At 46.6% G+C, this 16,750-nt stretch overlaps 1 protein-coding gene across 1 annotated transcript; it reads left to right on the forward strand.

Annotated features, from left to right (window-relative positions):
* Positions 1–13,094: 13,094 nt before the first annotated feature.
* LOC143956884 (E3 ubiquitin/ISG15 ligase TRIM25-like) lies at positions 13,095–16,524 on the forward strand. Its single transcript, XM_077467045.1, has one exon. It carries the CDS (start codon positions 13,128–13,130, stop codon positions 15,261–15,263), a length of 2,136 nt encoding a protein of 711 aa, XP_077323171.1. The 5' UTR covers positions 13,095–13,127; the 3' UTR covers positions 15,264–16,524.
* Positions 16,525–16,750: the final 226 nt, after the last annotated feature.

Genomic DNA, 16,750 nt, shown 5'->3' on the forward strand with positions numbered 1-16,750 from the left:
AGCAAGAAGAGCATGCTTTAAACCTTTCTGGGATCCCTGTTGTGCGAGGATGGGGAGAGGAGAATGAAGAGGACGACATTATCCTGGATGATGAGCAGGAGCCAGGCCACCACACCGCTTCCACTTTAGTGCAAATGGGGGCCTTCATGCTCCAGTGTTTTAATAGGGACCCCCGTATAAAAAGCATGAGGGTCAAGGACCAGTACTGGGTGGCAACGTACTTAGACCCCCGGTACAAACACAAAATGGCGGAAATGTTACCGCCGTCGCAGAGGGCTGTCAGAATGCAGCACTTCCAGGCCTTGCTTCGAGAAATGCTGCATTCTGCTTTTGTGTGCGCTGGCAGAGGAGCAATTCCCACTCCCAGAGAAGGATTTGCGGGTACCAATCCAACAGCGCCTGCAAGAAGAGGCCGGTTTGAAGATGTGTTGGTGACTTCGGATATGAGGTCATTCTTTCAGCCGACCCATCGACAGGTGTCATCCGGATCCAGCATCAGGGAACGCCTAGACCGTCAGGTGTCCGACTACATTGGGTTAACGGCCGATGTGGACGCTCTGAGGAGTGATGAACCCCTAGACTACTGGGTGGGCAGGCTTGACCTCTGGCCAGAGCTTGCCCAATTTGCAATCGAACTGTTGGCTTGCCCCTCATCCAGTGTCCTGTCCGAAAGGACGTTCAGCGCAGCAGGGGGGATTGTGACCGATAAGCGTACTCGCCTAGCTCACCACAGTGTTAACTACCTCACATTTCTAAAAATGAATGAGGCATGGATCTCGGAGGAATTCAACACATGTGACCAGTAGACCATGTATATGTCTATAAACTATTTTTTTAATCAAGCACACAGACCTTCTTAATTCATTTGGCTCACTTCCTTGACCCAAAAAAGCACACCGTACTATATGCCCCTACCCTCCTCTTTGAAGAGGTTGAGCGGTGTCATATTTCTACTGGGGCTGCTTATGATATCCCTGTGCTGTGCTGACTTCCTCCTGGGGGTTCTTATTATGAAGGGATCACACTATCCCTGTGCTGTGCTGACTTCCTCCTGGGGGTTCTTATTATGAGGGGATCACACCATCCCTGTGCTGTGCTGACTTCCTCCTGGGGCTGCTTACGGTGCTGCTGTCAGTGCTGTATGTCACGGTGCTGCTGTCAGCGCTGTATGTCACGGTGCTGCTGTCAGCGCTGTATGTCACGGTGCTGCTGTCAGCGCTGTATGTCACGGTGCTGCTGTCAGCGCTGTATGTCACGGTGCTGCTGTCAGCGCTGTATGTCACGGTGCTGCTGTCAGCGCTGTATGTCACGGTGCTGCTGTCAGCGCTGTATGTCACGGTGCTGCTGTCAGCGCTGTATGTCACGGTGCTGCTGTCAGCGCTGTATGTCACGGTGCTGCTGTCAGTGCTCTGTATTACGGTGCTGCTGTCAGATGCCTCTATCACGGTGCATGTGTCATTCCGGTATGTCACGCTGCTGGTGATCATCTCCTGCACCCTCTTCTTTGCCTACCCTGGTCCCTGACCTTCCCTCTCCTCCATTGCCTTCATTAGCTCCATAGTCCTGAATTGTTAGAACAATTTCCCAAATAAAATAAAAATGCTTGTAGTTATCGATCCCAAATTCACCTCATACATGTATTATGTCATTGTCCAGATGGTGGGACTACGTTTTACCCCCTAATAATTACCACGTGGCCGCAAATTCGACATGAAGGTTTGCAAAGTTCGCCTCCCATTGAAGTCAATGGGGCCCGCGGCGAACGTTCGGTTTCGCGAACGTTTGGGTCCGTTCGCATTTCGCGTTCGCGAAACGTCCCGTCGGAAGTTCGTCCATCACTATTATTGAATGTGAAAGTTTTATACCCTTTTCGGATGGATTTTTCTCTGAAAAGACTGATTAACCACTTTCAGACCGGACCAATTTGCTGGTCAAAGACCAGACCACTTTTTGCGATTCGGCACTGCGTCGCTTTAACTGACAATTGCGCGGTCGTGTGACGTGGCTCCCAAACAAAATTGACGTCCTTTTTTTCCCACAAATAGAGCTTTATTTTGGAGGTATTTGATCACCTCTGCGGTTTTTATTTTTTGCGCTATAAACAAAAATAGAGCGACAATTTTGAAAAAAACGCATTATTTTTTACTTTTTGTTATAATAAATATCCCCCAAAAATATATAAAAAAACGTTTTTTTCCCTCAGTTTAGGCCGATACGTATTCTTCCACATATTTTTGGTAAAAAAAAATCGCAATAAGTGATTATTGATTGGTTTGCGCAAAAGTTATAGCGTTTACGAAATAGGGATAGTTTTATAGCATTTTTATTAATAATTTTTTATTATTTTTTTTTACTAGTAATGGCGGCGATCAGCGATTTTTATTGTGACTGCGACATTGTGGGGGACACATCGGACATTTTTGACACATTTTTGGGACCATTGTCATTTATACAGTAATCACTGCTATATAAATGCACTGATTCCTGTGTAAATGACACTGGCAGTGAATGGGTTAACCAGTGGGTGGCAGTGTAGGGGTTAAGTGTTCCTAGGGGTGTGTTACTAACTGTGGGGGGGTTGGGCTTTCATTTAGTCAACACTGATCTCTGCTCCAATCACATGGAGCAGAGATCAGCGTCACTAGTTGCTAGGCAGAATGGAGAAATGTTGTTTACAACGGCACTTCTCCACGGGGGTCCCGACCAGCGCAACTTTGACATCTCAATGTGGGACCTTTTGGACCCATGCTCATTTGACTTAAGAACATCTCAAGTAAGCAATTTTTTATTAGGTACTGGGCCAGCCTTATGGGGAATAACACCCCAGGCTGACCCTTCATCCCCTCTGAATCATACTTATTTTCTTCCCGGGGATTTATCGTCATTTTTTTGCTTCTTTTCCCCCAGCCCACAGTGCCCCTTCAATGCCACTCAGGGCAGTGATATCTGGCAGTTTTTGGACGTGGACAACTGGCATCCACCTAGGGCAGGCCTTCAATGGCCGTCATGTGGCATCCGTGTCTTTTGGAGAAGTGCTTCTGCTATAACATACACATTCTTTGTAAGTGCATGTCAATGATAATTTAGATGCATACTCACATATGAATTTGTATCCACGTTTTACTAATTTAACCACTTGCAGAGCGGACCAATTTGCTGGTCAAAGACCAGACCACTTTTTGCGATTTGGCACTGCGTCGCTTTAACTGACAATTGCGCGGTTGTGCGACGTGGCTCCCAAACAAAATTGACGTCCTTTTTTTCCCACAAATAGAGCTTTCTTTTGGTGGTATTTGATCACCCCTGCGGTTTTTATTTTTTGCGTTATAAACAAAAATAGAGCGACAATTTTGAAAAAAACACATTATTTTTTACTTTTTGTTATAATAAATATCCCCCAAAAATATATAAAAAAACATTTTTTTCCCCTCAGTTTAGGCCGATACGTATTCTTCTACATATTTTTGGTAAAAAAAAAATGCAATAAGCGATTATTGATTGGTTTGCGCAGTTTTACTAGTAATGGCGGCGATCAGCGATTTTTATTGTGACTGCAGCATTGTGGGGGCAAATTTAAAGGGACGTAAATGTACGCCCATTTGCCTGCCCGTGCCATTCTGTCGACGTACATCGTCGTGCGCTGGTCGGCAAGTGGTTAAGCTGTTTTTTTTCAGAAGTGGTATTATTCCCCGAAGAAGATTCATAACAATATTTTTGAAACGCGTTGGATATCCCCCTCTGCGGTATTCCTTGTCTAAATCCATGACTCAAGGGAACAGCAAGTAAGATGGGGATTACCACTCTATGGCCAAACAGCCAAATGTGCAATGTTTACAAACATCATTTGCAATGTTGATTGCACTATTCATTCAATGGTTTGTATTATTAATATGAGACTTTTTTAAACAATTTTTCTATAATAAATTACATTTTCTATATGTGAAGTCTTTTTCTAAATATATTCTTTAAATTGCCCATAAAATCCAATTTTTTGAGGTTTATTGTATGATTTCTTTATCATAACTGAATCCTCACTTATCATGAACCTCAGAACATGAGGGCAGGAAATTCTGATCTGTAATCCTCCGATCTTCCTCTCTGTGTTCTCTGATTATTCTATATATAATAGAAATGATGTTATCATCACTATCCATGTCAGACAAATGTCTTGTGGTCTGCGGTGTGCTTCCTTGTGGCAGCTCTTACTAACTCTACATAGAGTTGTGATATCACGGCTCACCAACCCATAGCTAGTTGGTGAAAGGGGGGCACCTTAGCATAAACCTTTGGCAGCTGGCATCCATGATGTGGTTTTTAAGCCTGGGCAACAAGCTATGGACAGGCAGTGCAAGCATCAGGCATTCCCTATCTGTCCCTCCTCCACTGGAACTTTTCCCTGCACTAAACACACTGTCCCTCACTAGCTACTCCTCAAATGTGTGCCAACTAAAAGGGGACAGTGCTACGTATTACCACTGCCCTGTCAGAAACCATGAAACAGACTGAGACAGAAGTACAATCAAATCACACTTGTTTATTAATAAAAATAAAAAGGTAAATAGGAAAAAGCGTAGTCAAGCATAGCCAGAGTCCAGTAGCCAGATCGGGTAGTCAGCCAGTCCAAAGTTCATTAACCAGATCGGGTAATCAGCCAGGCCTTAAGTCAGGGATCCAAGGAGAGCAACTGCAAGAAGGATAAGAAGCCAGGAGGGATGTCAGCAAGCCAGTCTTGAAACAAACAGCAGGAGATGGTTCCTAGTGATGTGACCAACGCGAAGGCAAAGGAAAGAGTGAGCTGGAAGGCTTTAAATAGGCAGGTCAGGCGAGCATCATCGGGAACAGCTGGTAAATGTGGAAAGAGAAGAGAGCTGGCAATTATCCGACAGCTAAGCGGCCAGCCCAGAGGAGGAAGGGCTAAGCCAGCCCTGACATGCCCACACTAAAGATGGCCACTAAGGTCATCCAGTTCAGTACCATCCAATTGGACTACTGCTCTCCTGATGACACCTATGGATTCCTCATAGGAACATGAGTTCCCCCTGTCCTCCTCTCTCTACGCATGGCTGCTGTTGAACAGTGCCACATGTGCAGGGAGGCTGAACTACACCTTCCTACAAGCGGGAAAGGTGGTGGCTAATGACAGAAGGTTCCACTCAGAAGGGTAGTTTGTTGTTAGTCTAAATATGCCCTTCTCTGCATGAGTCCCCATTTTAGGGTTGCTGTGGAGCTTTTTTAGGGACAGGGTCCGGATGCGGTTGCCAGGTCATCACTTTAAAACCGAACACGTAATAATTACACAAGTTCTATGGCTGATTAATGTGGTAATTAAACTCAGTGCCTTATCTGCATTAAATTAACCTTAGAACCCGGGTAATTAATAGGTGTTCAGTTTTAAAGCAATGAGGTGGCAACCCAAGGTCTAGACCACGGAACATGCGAGGCATCACAGGTGAAAGGTGTTCCCCTTCTATACCTTATGGGTTGGAGCAAGACAAGTGGAGTGTGCTAGAGAATTGGTGGAGGATAGTTAGTGTTTTGCCCCAAGATTTCTCTATGTGCTGGGGCAGGTAGGAACAGACCATGTCACCGGCTGGAGAAGAGATGCTGCTCTTCTGATGTCAGGCCTATGGAGGTGGTCTGAAGTTTATTCTCTTAATGTTTGTGCAGTATGGCAGAATGCCCATGGACCTCCTTTTGATGAAACTGGAACACCTTCTGCCCCTCCTTTTGATGAAACTGGAACACCTTCTACCCCAAACACCTAGTTTTTGGGTACAGGAACATTGCAGATGAAAAAGGCCAAGTAGTTGATGGTGGTCAAGAACAAGGAGATGGTTCCAGAACCTGTTTTGAAACAACTGCCACTGTGGTCGGGGGACCAGGTGTTGGTAAACCATACCAAATCCACCATAGGAAGCAAGCTGGAGCCCCAGTGGGAGTGCACCCCGTACCCAGTGGTGGGGCAGCTTTTTTCACTTACCGAAGAAAATTGCACAGGAGTCCAGTGCCCCTTCTGGTCCATTTCAGGTTTGAATTCAGCCCAAAATTCTGGCTGAAATCAGACCTGAAACGTTGAACAGGGATACACCGGACCCCTGCTTTTCTTAGTTTCTGTTCGAAATTTTTGTAAATATATAATTTTTCCCCTTCACTGATGTGCGCTGATGAGGCTGCACTTATGGGCACTGATGAGGTGGCACTGACGAGAAGGCACTAATATGCAGCCCTGATGGGCACTGTTAGGTGGCACTGTGTGATGGAACCGATCCCACACTCCGATTGAGTGCTTCCGTCAGTATATCCCGCTTCCTCCAATCTGACTCCAATCAGATATTCCAACCGCTTACAAGCCCAAAACAAGACGACACTTGCTTAGCTGCTCAACATGGACTGATTTATTAGAACCAAAATGCCAAGTATTTATAATACAGTAGAAGACTAAAACCTAACCTAATTAGCATGAGCTAATTATTGAAATCAACACCCAGACTAGCTGACTGAGGGAAAAGACTTTTCGGCTCCTAGCTCACTAACAATTCAATTGCAGGTTAATTAGCACAAACAACAAAACAACAATAGGTGAAATACTCTTTAGAATCTGTGTCAAGCCAGACTAGACTCATTTACATTATACAAGACACAGGTGATGATATTAGCATCTAAGAGTTTGTGTCCTAATAGTGTGATTCAGTCTATTGCTAACATGGCATTTACATATCCAGAGTCTGTGTGTCTTCGGGGGGCACTGACCTGAATCCAAGTAAAACCACCTCAGGGGTCCCCAGGCATACAGCTCACAAAAAAACACCGTTCCCCCAAATGCGAGGGCCCATAATAACAAGTCAAGAGGCTCGCATTCAGTCCCCTCCAAGAGCCTCGGTCCCAGCTAGGTCTGTCACACACTGATATGCAGCACTGATGAGCACTGATAGGCGGCACTGATGTGCACTCAAAGGTGTCACTGAAGGGCACTGATTGGCAGGACTGATTGGCGGCACTGATGGGCAGCACTGATGCTGGTGGTTGGGCGGGGGGACTCCAGTGGTGCGGGGTTGTGTGGCGGGGGGTAAGCTCACTTGCTGGTTTCTGACTGGCTTATCAGTGTCCACCAATGCTGACCACTAAACTGACCTACCTGACATACACACACTGACCTACCTACCTGACCTATAAAAGGAATGGCTGGTGCTGCGCCGTTAAAACATTTTAAGTAAAGAAACTAATAAAAAAATATTGTGACGATATTGGCCCAGGAGTGTGGCATGAAGAAGCCAGCAACGTGAACACAGATCCTCCGTTTTTTTTACACACATGCGGTTGCCTCATACCCGCAAGGTAAGAGGCCATTGCTATTAGTGCGTTTTTGCACAAAGAGAAAATCTTTATTCCTGCGCTTTACACTGTGTGGTTTTATGCAGAGAAGAAGAGACTGAGTAATCTTTTGCTCAATTCATTTGCACTTTGCACTTTGCACTTTGTTCCATTTATGGACGAGGACTATTATTATTATTATTATTATTATTATTATTAATTTCAGCACTTTGTATTATTTGGTGTACTCTCACTTTGCACTTTTAAACCAGTCACTGTATTAGAAAGTGTTATCACCGTATGTGTCAGTATTCATCCTTGTGATCATCATTTACTTTGCACATATACCTTTAGCACTTTAGCAATACTGCACAGTGTTTTTTTTATTCGTTTATGAAGCTTTAGTTACTTAAAATTGTTTAACAGCGCAGCACCAGCCATCCCTTTTATATTCTTGTGTATGGGTATGGATTGACCCACATTCTGTGTTTGCAGCAGTTGTTTGTATAATAGCACGGGAATATATTTATTTTTTTACCTACACTGACCTACCTACACTGACATACACACACTGACCTACCTGACTAGGAGACAGAGTCCATGTTGTATCCTGCAGCAGCAGCTCAGCCATGGGTGGTGTGTGAGGCAGCCAAAGGAGAGGAGAGGAGAGCCACCTGCCCTATCAGGGATCGATGTCACACGGCGGCTGCATTGTAATTCCCGCCTTCTGGAGCCTGCAGTGCCTATGATAGACGTCACACGTCCCGCGGTCCAGCCATTGGACCAGTGGGACGTCCATCATAGGCGATGCAGGCTCCAGAAGGCGGGACCTGCTATGTGACTCCATGGAACGACACAAATAGCGTCCAAATGGGTGATTTATTGCATGATCACAAGAATAGTGCAACGTTTCGGAGCCACGCAGGGCCCCTTCGTCAGGCACATGCCCTGCGTGGCTCCGAAACGTTGCACTATTCTTGTGTTGTGATCATGCAATAAATCACCCGTTTGGATGCTATTTGTGTCGTTCCATGGTGTGCTGGCAAATATCTTCACCATGACTTGAACCAGTATCCAGCTGGTTGTTGCTACAGCACCCAAATCTGAGAGCGCATCCAGGAACGTGTGCGATGGGAATATGAAGTACTGCTATGTGACTCAGCTGCACTGTGTGGTGCTCGGGATCGGTTCGGTCCCCGTTCGGCGGTGCTCGGGGCTAACAATTAAATTGTGCATGCCTGACTGACACCTGGGGATTTTCTGGGACCCATTCAGGGCTCCAGCTCCCCCAGCCCCCCCCCTCCTGATGCCCCTGCAGTACAGTCTCTATATACAGCTCCTCTTCTCCCTTCAGCACACGCTTGCTTGCAGAACCCATGTCATCTTGTAATAATTTTGTAACAAAGGCCCATTACAGGCAGGGACTCCCAGCCCCTATACTTGAAAAACAGATGGGGTGACTTACAGCTCACGTTCAGGTACTCCCAACCCACCTGGCTGCAGTCACCCCTTTCACTAGCCTTCCAGACTAGCTTCTCCCCAGAGTTTTCCAGACTGACACTCTCTCCACAGTCCTCCAGACTGATACTCACCAGTCCACCCAGCTAACTCTCAGGAGATCGCCCAGATGTGCTGACCTTCTCCCGCTGTCCTCTTACTTGCTGCTGTGCCTCCAGGAAGGGCTTTCTCCATGTGTTGTGGGGGATTCTTCCCCTGACCTGAGGTCACCCCCCTCCCCAGACTAAGGGGAGCCTGCAAGGGCCTCCACAACCTCCTCAGCACTTCATCGCCATCTTCAACCCGACTGCCCCTTCTGGCATGACTCATACCTATTTATGACGTAAGCTGCCCCCTTCCAGACCTTTTTTTGCTGGGGATTGGTCAGGGACCTCATAAATATGCATGACAGCCCCTCTTTACTCCCACCCTCCAGTTCTGGAAATTTCCAGACCAAGGGGGAAGTGCCAGAGAGGGCTGCCACGTGGGTCATCCAGCCTCCCTGAGTCACTAAACCCTGACCCGGAGTAACACCCAGGCTTGGCTCTCAGCTAAGCCAATTTACCGACTATAACAACTACACCAAAATTACTTCTAATGCCACGTACACACGACCTGACTTTTCGACAGCAAAGGTCCGACAGAGCGAATCCATCGGACAATTTGATCGTGTGCAGGCTTCATCGGGAAATCCGTTCATGTGTATGCTAGTCCGACGGATGAAAAACGACGCTAGGGCAGCTATTAGCTACTGGCTATGAACTTTTTTTATTCTAGTCCGATCGTACGTCATCACGTTTGAATCCGTCAGACTTTGGTGTAATTGTGAGTGGCCAAGTGTGTTCATTCGGAAAAGTCCATCGGAACTCCGCCGAAAGTCCGCCGGGAAGAGCGTTGGACCTAGTCCGTCAAAGTCCGATCGTGTGTACGCGGCATAACACACACTAGAGGGTGCTACACTTGTAACCCCCCCCCCCCCCCCGCGCCGACAAAATGTACAGATAGATACAGGGGCGGACTGACAACTCATAGGGCCCCCAGGCAATAGGAGATTATAGGGCCCCCAGGCAATCAGAGATTATGGGGCCACACAGTAGACACAAACACACACACACACAGTATACAATCACACAGTATACACAGACATGTTTCTATTGGCTGAGAAGGTACTGGAGAGGTGGGGCAGCTATAATCTCAGGATTTTTAGACCAAAAGGATGTCGGTAAGGGACATTTCAGAGTCAGATGTAAAAAAAAAAACCACAAATTTTTACATACTGTCCCTGGCTTTACTGAGGCTGGCAACCCTGATGGGGCCCCCTAGTGTCATGGGGCCCTCGGGCAGTGCCCGAATGGCCCAATGGTCAGTCCGCCCCTGGATAGATATGATGCTAGAGTGATGATTGTGTTTTTTTTCTCTGTTGCAGGTATCTTGGAGGACGGCTGTCCCCCTGTTTTACTGAATGGACATTCTCACTTCTGCTTCAAGTTGACAGGGGGCTTCCTTCAGGTTAAGGTGCTCCGGCAACCATATGCCTTCTTGAAAAATACATGTAAATATGTTGTGTTTAGCTATCTGCAGGGATCTTTTGTTAGGATGTATACATTTTTTTAAACCTAAAGCTCTTGTACATTTATATTTTTGATACTTAAATTATTTGTATTATAGCCCTTATAGTCCAAGTTTGTTCCCTTTTTCCCCCTTTCCCTTTTTTTTTTTAGGGGATGTCTTTTTTGCTCCTAGGGGCAGGAGCCATTGTTTTTCAAATGTTTCTAGCCAATGGGGACATGGGCACATTTTTAAAAGGAGGTGCGTGTAGCACCCTCTAATGTGTGCTACTAGTAGTGTATTGTAGGAGAATCTAACTCTGGCTCATGCTTTAAGTCTGTGAGTCTTAATTGGGTTAGGGTTATTATAGTTATTAGAGTTCAAGGCTGGATGATTCATCCTCAAAACTCTCTGGTGCCTCCCCCTGTTTCTGGCACATTGGAGAATGTTCTACAGCTAGTGGGTGGAGGCTAGGATGGGCTATTATGAATAATTATGGGACCTCAGCCAATCTCCAGGGGTTGGCAGACAGGGGGCTGAGAAGCTCCCATAAATAGAAAAGGGCCATGCCAGCAGGGGGAGTCAGGTGGAAGATGGAGAAGCAGTGCTACGGAGAGGCTGATGGCGGCCCTTGAGGGACCCCTGCTGGGGAGGGGTTTTAAGCTGGCCTGGAAGGATCCCACCATAGGAGGCAACTGGAGGGATTCATGCCGGAAAAAAGGCAGCGGGAGAGGGCAAGCAGAGACAGTGAGTAATATCAGCACAGTGCAGGTACAACACAAGGGGGAGAGACTGGCGGTTGTAACAGTGTTTTCTGAGGTGAGATTAAGTCTTCATCCTTGCTTTGGGGTATCTCCATGGAAGTGTGCCAGTCAGGAATGACTGGGGAAGAGTGCCAGTCATAAGGACTGGGGAAGCAAGCAATTGGGGTGGGCTGGTATCTTCTGCAGCAGTAGAACTGGGCTCAGGGTCTACATGAAGGCAGAGGGAGCCACTGTTCACTCCACGTTGTGCTACTTTATCCACCAAGGGGCAGGATGATCCTGGACTAGAGACTGTTAGTTTCCCTGGAGTGATCAGCAGGAGCTGTACATGTGAACCAAGTTTGTGCAGGAGGAAGGAAGAAGAGGATTTCTGTGTACATAGTGAAGAAGTTGTCCACTTTCCACTTTGTCGAATTTTCGAATTTCAGAATTTCGAAGTTCTGGACATTTTTGAAATTGGGCATCCCGTACTGTAACTCCCTTCCCCATCCAAGTTATCAACCCAAACATCAAAAACAAGCCAAACCCAGCACATTTCATTCTTCACCATTCCGCTACATCTGTTCACTTGTACCGGAAGTCTCTAGTCGTACACACGATCAATGCAGCCAAGCTGTCTATTCCACTTCATTGGGGTTCACCCCGTGTTCCAACGATCCTTGAATGGTTTAACCGTATTGGCAAAATCGCAGAAATGGAAGAACTAATTCGTATAGCAGGTGACTACCAATCTACTGTAAATTCTCACGGATTTGGGCATGTTGGACCCATTTCTGTTCCACAGAGAGATATACAACCCTGGTGGGATTAAACCATCCTGACACCCCCCCCCCCCCCAACAGCTAGCTGGCTACCGCCATTGATACTTGTAATGAGACTATTTCCTTGACCGAAAACAAAGAACCTCCCGCCCCTACCCAAGGGATGAGCGTGGGAAGGACCTCCCTCTTTTAAAGGAGACCATGATTGAACAGATCCAAGTACTGATCTCTACCCATATGATACCCCCTGTGGAGGCGGAGGATATCACACCCTCAGATTTCCCTTCTTTCTGACCCCCACATCTCCTCCTCTTAATTACCCCCCTGGGGTTGCCTCCACCCCCCCCCCCCCTTTTTTCCTCTCTCTCTCCACCCCCTACCTTTTTTCCCTTGCTCTGTTTTCCCTCTCCTCCTACCCTTCCCCACATACATGTCTCCACACGTACATTAGCTCAGGTGGTTAGTCGTCATCCTTATTTCCAACACCAATTAGATGACCACCAGCTTAGAACGCCTCATCCACATTCACACCCCATTTCTAGGACCCAGTCCTACCTCACCTAATCAGATATCTGAATAAATATACAAGCCCACTTGGGCTGATCTTAGCTCAAGATATAGATATACAGTATCTTAGCTCAAGATTTTAAGATATACCTTTAGAACAAGCTCCATAAACTGAGGTTTGGTTGAATCACCCGTTTCAATTCATACACAGACCTCTGTTGAATGTTGGGACCAATGGTTGCTTTACCTGATTTGATATGCATCAATGGATAACATTACACCCATTATGTTCACATTACTGATGTTCAATTACCTTTTGCATGTTTGATATCTTGTATTGTTATACTTTTTTCAAATAAAACTTATTTGGAAGAAAAACAAGCCAAGGGCTGTTGGAATGCATGAAGGAAATGCAGTGTGCCTGGTCGTGTAGCAGTGGGGAATCCTAACTTTTGCAGGGGTGTGCTACATTTCTTTATTCATTGTTCAAATAATAATACAAAGGCGGAAGAAATATTCTTCATACAATGTTTCCAGAGCTTATTAAATGTCCTTTATTTTCCCCAGATAGGGAAATTATTGTCAAGAATCCTCCCCTGTATTATCTGTGTTCCTCCATGGAAAGATTCTTGTGACTACGAGTCTCAGCCTTGTCCTGTGTAGGAGTGTACAGAACTGGTCACACCGGTTAGGGAGTGTCAGAGACTTTCACTTTCATTTCTCTCTTCCACTGTCAGCGATGGCGTCTGCAGATCTGAGGAAGGAGCTGGATTGTTCTGTCTGTCTGAGCATTTATACTGATCCTGCAACCCTGAAATGTGGACACAACTTCTGCCGGGACTGTATTGGTCGTGTGTTGGATACACAGGAGAGGTCTGGAAGTTATTCCTGTCCTGATTGCAGAGAAGAGTTCCAGGATCGGCCTGCACTGCACAAGAACATAGCACTGCGTAACATAGTGGAGAATCTCCTGTCTGCTCAGCCACATCAGGAGAAGTCCGGGGTCTTCTGTACTTACTGTATTCACACTCCTGTACCTGCTGTGAAATCCTGTCTGATGTGTGAAGCTTCTCTGTGTGACGATCACCTGAGAGTCCACATCGAGTCACCAGAACACGTCTTATGTGACCCGACCACTTCCCTGGAGAACAGGAAATGCTCCGTCCATAAGAAGATCCTGGAGTATTACTGCACTGAGGATGAGACCTGTATCTGTGTGTCCTGCAGGCTGGATGGAGAACATCGGGGACACCAGGTGGAGACTCTGGATGAGGCCTCTGAGATAAAGAAGAAGAAACTGAGGAATGTTCTGCAGAAACTGATGACAGAGAGAGAGGAGACGGAGAAAAGAGTCCAGAGTCTGCAGGAACGCAGGAGGAAAGTACAAGGAAAAGCAGATGATGAAACCGAGAGAGTCACTGCCCTGTTCAGAGACCTCAGGAGACGTCTGGAAGACCTGGAGAAGAGAGTCCTGAGGGACATCTCCGGGCAGGCAGAGCGGGTATCTTTTTCTGTGTTGGATGTGATCCAGGAACTGGAAATAAAGAAAGACGAGCTGTACAGTAAGATATTTTACATTGAGGAGCTGTGTAACGTGACGGATCCACTGACTGTCCTACAGGAATCAGACACAGGTGACTTGTGTGATACTGAGGATGGAGATGATGAGGACAGAGAGGGACATGACAACCTCCTCCATGATGGGGGGGATCTGGATGTGGGGGGGATCTCACACACATTACACACAGGTTTATCTGATATCATGTCTGGGGTAAATGTACAGAAATGTCCAGGCACACATGTCTATCCACATTCTACTACAAAGGACGAAGGTCACATCAATGCCGAACCATCCAGGAGACCACCCCAACCCTCCCCCACCATACAACCATCCAGGAGACCTCCCCAACCCTCCCCCACCATACAACCATCCGGGAGACCTCCCCAACCCACCCCCACCATACAACCATCCAGGGGACCTCCCCAACCCTCCCCCACCATACAACCATCCGGGAGACCTCCCCAACCCACCCCCACCATACAACCATCCAGGGGACCTCCCCAACCCTCTCCCACCATACAACCATCCACGAGACCTCCCCAACCCTCCCCCACCATACAACCATCCAGGAGACCTCCCCAACCCTCCCCCACCATACAACCATCCACGAGACCTCCCCAATCCACCCCCACTATACAACCATCCAGGAGTCGTCCCCAACCCTCCCCCACCATACAACCATCCACGAGACATCCCCAACTCACTCCCACCATGCAATCCTCACACTGCCAGCCTGGAGGACCAAATATTGAGGCTGTACAACAAACATCAGGGTTGTCGGGGGTTACAGACATATTACTGGATGTGAGCACAGCTAGTAATGATCTACATATATCAGATCACAGGAAAACTGCATCCTGGTCAACAAATGAGAATCGCCCAGAAACACCAGAGAGATTTCGGTGTTCTCAGGTGATGAGCAGTCAGAGTTTCTCCTCAGGGAGACATTACTGGGAAGTGGATGTTGGGGGGTCCGTATACTGTAGAGTCGGGATGTGTTACCCCAGTATAGACAGGAAAGGAGGCCAGTCAGTGATTGGATGTAATAAGAAGTCCTGGTGTTTAAGGAGGTGGTGGGGGGATAATCAGTACTCCGTGATGCATGACAGTAAAAGGATCCCATTACCCAGCAATGTCTCCAGTGACAGAGTCAGGATAGATGTGGATTACGAGGCCGGGCGGATCTCCTTTTATGATCTGTGTGACCCGATCCGACATCTCCACACCTTCACCACCACCTTCACTGAGCCCCTCCATGCTGGGTTACATGTAGGAGGAGGTTGTGTAAAGATATCTGGGGGGAATCAAATGTGAGAAATCCGCCTCGAGACTGGTCCCCGAGACTGGTGACATCACAGGGCCGAGAGCCTGATTGGTGTAATATTTGACCAATAGGAGGAAGCAGTGGACAGAAAAGAACATTACTGATTTTATTTATAAAGCTGCTGGCTCCGGGACCGCCATCTTCATCCTAAACCTCACTTTGTCTCCCGTCTGGCAAAATATTTTCATCAAGACAGAAATTGAGCGGAATTCTCTCAAGTGGAGCCCTGAATAGCATTAAAATCTTGACAGGGGTTCTAATCCTCCCCCATTCCATTCAAAACCAGAAAAAATTGTTTTGTGTAGATGGGGGTATACAGTCTGAGGAAGTGGAAATCATTGGCTATGGCAATATGGATCAATGATTGCATATAGATATAATGATGGGATGGATAGGGATATTGCTATAATCACCATTAATCCGCAGCTATATGATCCAACGGTCCCAACTGTATTGTACTGTAATTGTGCTGTCCCCCCTCTACATTGTAAAGCGATGCGTAAAGTGTTGGCGCTATATAAATCATGTATAATAATAATATAATAATAATAATAATAATAATATGATCCTTAGGGCCGGTTCACACTGCGAGCCGCGGCGAGGCGTCTCCGACTTCCTCGCCGCGACTTGCAGGGGGGGTCAGCGGCGACTTGCAGAGGACTTCTGCATAGAAGTCAATGCAAGTCGCCCCCGAAGTCGCCCCGAAGTAGTACAGGAACCTTTTTTCTGAGTCGGAGCGACTCGAGTCGCTCCTCTCAGAACGGTTCCATAGTACTGAATGGGGGCGACTTGCGGGAGCGAGGCGAGCCGTGTCGCCTCGCCTCGCCTCGCAGTGTGAACCGGCCCTTATGGGGCCATGCACCTCTATGGTCATATTTGTCTAATAAGGAAAAATTATTATATGCTTTCCTTATATATAAATGACATTGTTAAGTGCTTATACGTTAAGGTTAGGTTACCTACCGTATATAATAACAGGTTTGCTTGCTAGAATTAATTTACCAAAAATGTTTATTAGAGCAAATTGTTGATTTCCGCATCCTTGGAAGGTCTTTGTGTTGTGGAACACAGAGACGGTTGGTCTCCTTCTCCTACAATGTCAATTTTAGAGTCTGGAGGTTGGTAAAGCTGATAAGGTGTTCAGAGATAACAGAAATTAACATCTCTTGTAATGAATGATATGTTGCTTGTACAAATGTTTCTACTTTCTAATCTTTATTTCTTCTCTTCTAAATAAACTTATAAAACCTTCACTGTGATAAGAGGTTATTATTTCCTCCTCATATTCCACAATGACTTTGACATTATTTGTAATACTGATGTAACACAAACTGTAGACCTTTTTTTTCCTTGCGCAAACAAGGCTGAGCAAACATTGTCAGTATTGCTTAACACATTTTCCTATTGTGATATTTGGAGGGGGGGGGGGGGGGGGGTGTTGAAAATCAAAGTTCACCAGAAATGCAGTTGCTCACAT

The sequence above is a fragment of the Lithobates pipiens genome, unplaced genomic scaffold (assembly GCF_037356315.1).
Source record: "Lithobates pipiens isolate NorthernLeopardFrog02 unplaced genomic scaffold, aLitPip1_a1.2 Scaffold_44, whole genome shotgun sequence".
Classification (NCBI taxonomy): Eukaryota; Metazoa; Chordata; class Amphibia; order Anura; family Ranidae; genus Lithobates; species Lithobates pipiens.

Coding starts and splice junctions, on each gene's coding strand:
- LOC143956884 (XM_077467045.1), top strand. CDS start 13,128: ATGGCGTCTGCAGATCTGAGGAAGGAGCTGGATTGTTCTGTCTGTCTG.